General features: G+C 38.2%; 1 protein-coding gene across 8 annotated transcripts in view; it reads left to right on the forward strand.

Annotated features, from left to right (window-relative positions):
* The window catches only part of MARCH1 (membrane associated ring-CH-type finger 1), a 227,003-nt gene extending 220,269 nt beyond the window's left edge, over positions 1 to 6,734 (forward strand). For all 8 annotated transcript variants that reach the window (XM_027635489.1, XM_027635495.1, XM_027635494.1 and 5 more), the window contains 2 exons: positions 4,216 to 4,363; positions 6,329 to 6,734. In XM_027635489.1, coding sequence (XP_027491290.1) covers positions 4,216 to 4,363; positions 6,329 to 6,630 — 450 coding nt within the window. In that variant the 3' untranslated portion in view covers positions 6,631 to 6,734. The remainder of the gene's footprint in view (positions 1 to 4,215; positions 4,364 to 6,328) is intronic.
* The last annotated feature ends 1,957 nt before the right edge of the window (positions 6,735 to 8,691 follow it).

Consider the following 8,691-nt stretch of genomic DNA (forward strand, 5'->3'; position numbering starts at 1 on the left):
GGGTTATGAAATCAGTAACTGTTCTCTTGAAGTTTCTGAGTGACATAATTTTTAAGAAACAAAAGAAAAACCCGAGGTAGAAACCAAGAACAAGGTACAGTTTTACAGCTGCCACTTTGAGGATTATTCTAAACCTCTCAGGCAGTAAAGCATAGGAATTCAGACTGAGGTGCACATCGTGTTTTAGAAGTAGCTGTAAGTAGCAGCTGGGGTGGGAGGTGTGTTTCTGATCACATTTACAATCCAGCTTCTTTCCTTTGGCAGTTCATTCTGGCTTCTTGGTAGGAACCTCTGAGGCAGGCAGACAGTGTGCTACCACCCTCCAGTGGTTTGCAGAGCACAACGCAAGTGTCATGTTCGGAAAGCTTATTCAGAAAATAAAAAGGGGGATGAGGATATTCCAAGCTTTCTGCTGGGGATACATATTATTACACTTTGGATTTGTTTGGTGACTTGTGTCAGAAGTCTTTTGATTGTTGTTAGATGTTACAAAGTGTTTTAGCACACCTGTTCTATGAAGCCTAATGATATTCCTGCGATTGCTTGCATTTGCAGGACCTTAAACCGTCTGCATCTGTGATGATTTCCAGTCAATGGTGGTACTGCTGCCAGATTAACAAATCTGTGGGTGGTGACAATTGGATGTACAGCAGTGAAGGGATGCTTCCTAGGGGGTTGTGCAAAAACTAGTTTGTCTATCAGTTTAGTGACTCAGTAATTTGCAAATTATTATAAATGTCTCCTCTGGCTGTTAGTCTTCCATTTCTTTCTCTCCTTACAGTCTCTGGAGCACCTTAGGAGTATAAACATGTAAGTTTCCAAAAAAAATTGCATCTGTGTACTTACTTTTCTGTTATTTTTCTGTTCTTGGTGGCATCTTATATTCTGTGCATGGCATGTTACAGTGTCATCAAGCTGATGGTTGCATTTTTCCTAGCTCACTGATGAAGATAACAAAACATGATACAATTTATTTTTGTTTTGCTATCATGAATGTGGAAAGCCATGAGAACTGCATAAACTTCTAAACACAGCAGGGATGAATTTATCAGTGGTTAAGGAGGCATTAAAGCGCTGTGTGACATGAAAGGTAGCACCTGCCAAACTTCCCCATGCAACTTCAGGCTGTATCAAGTCCTGGGCTGTAAAAATTTTCAATACGAGGCTATTGAAAAAGTCCTAAAATAGTGAATTGCACTTTTCTGCTCCAAGACAACATGAATTGCTGGATCATCTACTAACATTACTCATTTAGTACAGAGTGACAGGAGTTACACAGTACTCTCTGTTCAGCCAATCTAAAATATGTGAGTAGGACAGGAAAGTTATGTCAGCTACCACTGAGATCACCAGGAGTACAACACAAAGTTTTTGTTGTATTTCCCCTTCTGAGTTCAGCTCATCACGACTGTAGTTGAGAGAACTGGGACTGCAGCTAGGGCAGGACAAAACCGAAGCACAGCTTTGGGACACACTAAGAGCTGTTAAATGCTCCCATATGAGACAGAGTCTCTCCTTGGACCTTTTTCCTTTCTTGTATCCCAATCTGGGAGTACAAGGTACTCTGCAGTGTCTTCCAGTATCATAACCATGATGGTGGCCTCTTCCAGTCTCTGCCAGCCAGCTTATTTCTGGGGTGGTAATGTGTGTGTGGATAGAATACCCAGGCAGGCAGGCAGGCAGGGTGTCTTGTGGGAGAAGAAAAGGGGCCAGTTAGAGGAAGTAGAGTCCAGTAGGCCTTGGCTTGCTTTCTGGCTAGGTTTGATCATGGGATGTTAGCAAAAAGGCCTGCTTTAGCCCTTTTCTGCTAGCTCCCTCTCCTCATATACTTTCTTGTAAATCTTAGTAGAAGTTTGTGAGCTTGTTCCTTTACTTACCTGTCCTGCTTGTTGGTCATTTGGTTTTGTCTGGTTTTCTTCCACCTGCAAAATGTTTACATTTAGACTCATAGGACCAGCAATTGTCTTTGACTGGGCATTCAGGTCAACACTTTGAGGCTTTTGAGTTTGTTAGAGCATAAAATGGCTACAATGAGACTGCACATATAACTGACAATGAAAATCTTGCACAGAATCTTTTCTCCAATATACCAGAAAGTGTAGCATCACAGTTGAGATGACAGAAAAGTTCTGTTTAAGAACAATTCATTCTTCTTTATATTCAGTGTTGATCTCTTACAAAGCATCCACAGGTAAGTGAGTGGCTAAGGTAAAACCCTTTCTTCCACCTGGACAAAGACAACTCTTTCTTTGGAAAGAGTCTTTTGCAAGACTTGCATTGAACTTTCTCTGCAGAAAGGATGAAAGTCTCCAGGTCAAATGCAGTGTAACCCGATGACTGTAATAATATAAGACTGTGATAATAATGCCTCAGACTTTCTGGCTGGCCACTGAATATTATGTTCATGAACTACAATGAATATAAGGTGTTGAGGTTTTATTAAAAAAAAAATAAAATAATTCTCCTATTTTTTCAGACTGCCATACAAACCCCTGCAAGTTTTCACTCCTAAGTCAATGTATCAGAAATTGAAATGACGTCTCAGCTGATAAATAAACTGATAGCTCTGACTCTTTGTATATTACGTAGGAAATGCTTCCATTTTTCTAAGCAGTTAAGCCTTGTGTTCATTAAGTGTGATCAGCAGGTCAGGAGAGGTGATTCTGCCCCTCTAGTCTGCTCTCATGACACCACACCTGCAGTGCTGCATCCAGCTATGGGGTCCCCAGGACATGCTGGAGTGAGTTCAGAAGAAAGCCACAAAAAAATCATCAGACGTCCTTCCAACTCAAAATATTTTATTATTCGTTAAATTTTGGCAAGGGCTAGGAAAGGTTCTAGAGACTATGTTTTGAGGCAACAGCTCAGGCACATGCAAGCTTCAACTGCCATTAAAAACCGAAATTTGTTTCCTGGTATGTCCTGCTCTAAAACCAGTGGCAGGAAGAAGTATTTCTGAGAGTTATTTCTTGTAGTGACATGGCATTTACCCCCTCAGCTTTACTGCAGCTGTGCTCCTTCGAAACGTGACCTGACAGCAAAAAGTGTTCTGAATAGAATGGCCATATTGGTTCAGGTGAAAGGCTGACCATGTAGCTTAGATGCCATCTCCAACCATAAAGAATTTAGGAAAATTTGTTTTTTTATCAGAAACAACATTTAAAAACAAACAAACAAAGTAAACAGCTGGCAAAACCCAAAACAATACAAAAACCTAAACAAGGAAAACAAAGCTAAACTCGTGCCTTTAAAGTACATGTATGGCACCTCAGTGCTCTGCAGTGGCCAGGGTTTCTGTCCCAGCCTTAAGCCGCTAAAGCTGGGCACTGATCTGAGCACAGCTCTGTCTGGTGTTCCCAGGGCCGCAGGGAGGCGGCACTCGTGTCTCGTGCTTTGTACTGGTTCCCTTCCTCAGACCCTAGTCTCCAATTCCGAGATTATTCATTGGAATTGAGGCATTTTGCTTTTAAATGCCATATTCTTTCATCTGTTTTCAAAGGCAAACGTTTTAGTAGAGAAGGGTTTTGTTTTGAAGAAGTGCTAAAAAAAAAATTATGTCCTCACAAGCAAGATTAGAAAATATTGCCTCAAGAGTTGCACTGTTCAAATGCAGGGAATAGCATTTAATCTTAAAATAGCCTTAAACTAAGATAGGATCTAGTACCATAATTCAGAAACATATGCTTGGAAGATCCTCCTTGTGTTATTGAGGCTGAGTGCTATCATGTACGATTATTTCCACATAATCATCTTTTCAAGTTTATTGAATTTAATCCTCAGAGGGGTTGCATTTCCTGTGCTTTTATGGGAAGACTGTTACATAACTGCGTTCCTCGAATTTTAATAAGTACTACAAACTAATGTTTGGGCTTTTCTTGTCTCATCACCAGAAGCGCAAATTTAAAATAAATATTCATCTTTCTACCTGTTTATTAACATTTTATGGCTGTACTGCAGTGAAATTACTTTAGATATCGTTCACAAGCAGACAGAAATAGAACTCTTCATTCCTCTGAATCTGTGTGAATGAGATGACTGTGAATTTTACAGTGACAATGCACATAGTCCTGTAATGTGTATTACCAAAATAAAAGGATTTGTTAATTTTATTACTGCTTGGGTTTTTGGCAGAAAGAGCCAGAATTGTCTAGTCAGTTTATTGCAAAATTTTACAGGTCTGATTTTTTTAACTCCTTTTTTTAATTATTATTTCAGTGGGAGAAACTACAGATGACAACAAGTGAGAGGAGGAAAATAGTGTGTTCAGTCACATTCCACGTAATTGCAATTACCTGTGTTGTTTGGTCATTGTATGTTTTAATTGATAGAACCGCTGAAGAAATTAAACAAGGCAATGATAATGGTAAGTATCTTTTACTTTCTTTGGTGTTGTTGATAATGCAGTGGCTGGCTTTGCAATATAGCTATATAACCAGTCACACTCTGTTCTTAAATAACAGCTCACAGACAAATGGCTACATCAAATGCTTTAATGCAGAAGTTCTGAATGCATCAGCATTAAAAGCTTATGTTATGCCCCTGCAGAGAGAACTCTACTTTGTTTGATCATTACAAGAGCTTAACTAGCCTGCTGGTTCTTGCTAGGTTAATCTCCTATTATGTAGGTATTTCTAAAGCTCAGGCAAAGCGATGAGTCAAGTTCAAACAGCTCGGTGCAAGTTCAGGTCATTAAAATAGCGATTTATTTATATTACTGCCTTGAACCTTGATAGCAAGTAAAACAGGATAGAGCCTTTTCATTAAGCTTCCTAATATGAAATTCCAAGAGACTGTGTTCCAGCTGTGTTAGTCCTTCATGTGGAACTTAAGAAGCATGGAAAGCCATTCCTGTGTCATTTCAAATAGAATTTCACTGTGAATGTCCATGTTCCAGTTGTGTGCATTGTGAGGATGGTTAAACACTGGAACAGAGAGGTTGTGGAGTCTCCATCTGTGGAGATCCTGAAAACCCAACTGGACATATGTAACAAAATCCATGTTTAGTGTAAGTAGGTTTCTTTTTGGGCCATACTTAGCATATGTGGAAAATATATGATAAACTGAACTACTGTTTTCCATTTCAAGTCTAAGTCTACTTGGTCTTAAATTTAGTCTTAAATGTGATCATGATGACAAAAAACTTTTCAGTTTTGATCTGAACTGACTTAAGGCACAGTAGGGGAACAAAGGTCTCTCTAGCTTTGTTCTATATTCTGAAGTTAACATGGAAAACAAAACAGGTGGAGCTTTGTGCCTTGCTAGTTAGATAAATATTTGATGATACTCTTGATGCTTGCCTTTCTTGCCTATGAGAGGAAAACAAGCAACAAGGCTCAATAAGTCACAGATGAATACATACTACAAAGTCTTGCTTTGCATTCTTTTGAAATGGGTAACCCTGGTTTTTATCTCAAAAAACTGACCCTGAGGACAGTACTAGGAATGGGTTTGAACTTTTATTTATGAGTACATCACCCTACTTATTACAACGGGGAAGCTATTTCTGTGGATTAGCTGAATTTTCATAACAAAAGAGCTAACATGAATTTTTGTTGTTATACACAATGGAAAAGAATCACATTAATTATTCTTGGTAGGCTCAAAAAGTATTTATGATTTGTATAGAATTCAGTGTTTGCCAAATGTAATGGCTGATTTCTTACACTAAGAGATGCCTTGGAGCTACGTGCAAAAATAAGTGTTTGCGAAGAGAATTCTCTTGCCCCAAAATTTGCTTGTCACAGGGGAGTACTTTTACAAAAGCAAACATGTATTTGGGGGGAGAAGGAAGAAACATTTAAGTAGTTTGCTTTCTTCTCCATTTTCTCTCTTTAAATGGGAATTGCTGGGAAAAAGACTGAAGACTGGAGAAAAAACACTTTATAAACATATTTTGAGGAGAAGAAAAACTGAAAGCCCAGAATAGTATTAGTAGTGTTTGTTAATATTCTGTAAGTTTAAAAATCCTGTTTTAAATTAGTACCACAAACTATTTAAAGGCTTGGCGGGGGGGGGGGGGGGTGTTTCTCCTTATGGAAGTATACCGTGCAACTCTCTTAATTGCTGTATTGAGCATTATGCTTACTTTGTGAGTGGCCCTTGCATTTCCTATTTGACCAAATTGTGGTGAAGTCAGAAGTGGGAGGCAGTTTCTTGGCTGGCCTATGGAATAGGAAGCCCCTTCTGTTTTCTACTTGAGCCATAACTGCCCCAATAGTGTGTACATACCTGGGGATTCTTAGCAAGTGGCTTCAGTACATTTGATTGAAATTCAGTGCTTGATATTCAATGTGTAATGGTGGTAATAAATATAGTTTCTATTCCACAGGTGTCCTTGAATGGCCATTTTGGACAAAACTCGTTGTAGTGGCCATTGGATTCACAGGGGGCCTGGTCTTTATGTATGTGCAGTGTAAGGTTTATGTGCAGCTGTGGCGCAGGTTGAAAGCCTACAACAGAGTGATCTTTGTTCAGAACTGCCCAGACACCATCAAAAAACTGGAGGAGAAAAATTCTTTGTGCACTCAGAGCTCAGACATCAAGGATGCGGTGGTGGTGCCAGTAGCACAGACAGGTACAAACTCTCAGTCAGCAGCGGAAGGAACGACATCTGAGGTCATGCCAGTTTGACAGAGACAGCATTGTTTCTTCTTTGCAGTGTAAGGTGTAGTGTATTCTACACTATAAATGCTACAAGAAAGTAGAAATGACTTTGCATTTTTTTCAGTTAAAAACCCAACCAAACAAAAAAACATCAACAAAAAAATCCCATATGAAAACCAAAACCCTACGAGGAAACTGGATCCAGCAAAGCAACTTGTTACTGTATGGAATGTGACCGTTCGTGGAGTAGTTTCGCAACTAGTCAGCAAGTGTAGTGAAAGTGGAAGTGTAGAAAGTGCAATAGAGAAAGGTTTAACAGACAATGCCAAACCAATGTGACAAAAGTACTTTTTTTTTTTTTCAACTGGGATGGATGGGAAAGTAGAAACAGACCTGATATAATAACTTTGTTTACAGAGAACCAAAACCTTTAATCTGTTTACTACTAAAAGCTGTATTTGCTATTTATCTTTTTAAATATATGCTTCAAAGAGTACCAATCCAATCATATGCATTAACAAATCCAAGTATAGAGAGCTCTATCACAGCACTCACTCTCTAAGCTTCATATGGTAACGCACGTCCATGTGACTGTAGCGGAGCCTGAATACTTGGGCAGCTGTGTCAACTAAGGATATTTTAACTGTGCCTGTATTTTTGAAAAGTAAGCAATTCCAACCAGTATAAGCTCATGTTTCCATAAGCTTACAGGTATATTTTTAAATACAGCTGTCAGCAACATAAGTACAGGGAGAAGACAATATGTAGATATGCATTTAAAAGAGCAGCTCTGCTGTTTATTTTACTAATAAGAGCGAATTAGACATAAATTTGATATGCAAAGTATTGAGGCAGAATTGTAAATGAAAAAAAAGCAGTTTACTGCACGATCACACAAAAGTAAATTGGCTATTATCAAAGGTCTGAAAAAGGATGACACATACTGAAGATGGAAACCATTTCTGGTTTTATTTTTTAAGATTCACAATACAGAAAGGTAGATGTAAGAGAACATACCTACCTACATATCTTAAGAAAATATTAGTTTTTATCTCCTTTTTCTGAAAAGTTAGTTTTTATCTTCCTGGCTGAAAAAACGAATCAATGGTTTCCTTCTGTACAGTTAAACTTGAGGTGTTAGAGGTTCAACAGTTCATTTGTTAACTTCGTGTTTTGAGCATTGTCATATAAAAATGAAGTGTGAATAGCATTAAAAGGTGCAATAGATAAATGAATGTAGATATAATACTCTGTCCAACAGGGTGAATTATATATAAAGAACCAATTTTGTGATTCACTTTGCATACCTGTGGTGTTTACCATCAGGATGCAAGTGCAAGTATTGACTTGGAGTAGTTATGTACTGGTGTGGACAAGTCTGGGGCCTGAACATTATGTATATTTTAAAAAAAAGTTAAAAGTTTTGGGTTTTTTTAATCTTGTATTTAGGTAAAGGAGGAAAAGCAAACAAGCAGATAAAGAACCAGAGTAAAGAGGATAGGAGAGCACAAGTTCTTTCAAAGGGGGGTATCTGCCACAATTACAAGTAAACTAGAGTTCTACAGAAGGCTTGAAGTTTCTAATGGTAAATTTTCTATTTATATACTCAAGTATTTACAATGAAAAAGCAGAATCATCCCGTTCTTGCAAATATCCAGCATGCTGGGCCTAAGATGTACTGGAGTTTTGATACTAGGTATTCCTTTGTTTACTGGCTTAAGGCTCAGGGAATACTGGAAGTAGCAGTATTAGCAAGAAATGTGTCTTTAATCAGATCATTATGTTCTTTTGTATTGCAATTGCTCATGTAATTTGGCTGTAACTGAGTGACTGTCATCTGGCTAGACAGGACACAAAATCTTGGTGCTTGAATGGATCCTAAACAGATGTCAGTATTTGCTGTAAGTTACTCCAGGTGAGTTGGATCAATGTTTAAGGTTTTTTAGGTAATGACACACAATTTTTATATAAAATAACTTCCCAATTATACAACTGCAGATCACAATTGTAGCAGTTTCTCCTTTGAAATGACATACAAGAGAAACCAAACCATTTCTCCATTTAAAATTGTGGAGGAGACTTCAGAAG

Source organism: Corapipo altera, unplaced genomic scaffold (assembly GCF_003945725.1).
Source record: "Corapipo altera isolate COAL_440 unplaced genomic scaffold, ASM394572v1 22b, whole genome shotgun sequence".
Lineage (NCBI taxonomy): Eukaryota > Metazoa > Chordata > Aves > Passeriformes > Pipridae > Corapipo > Corapipo altera.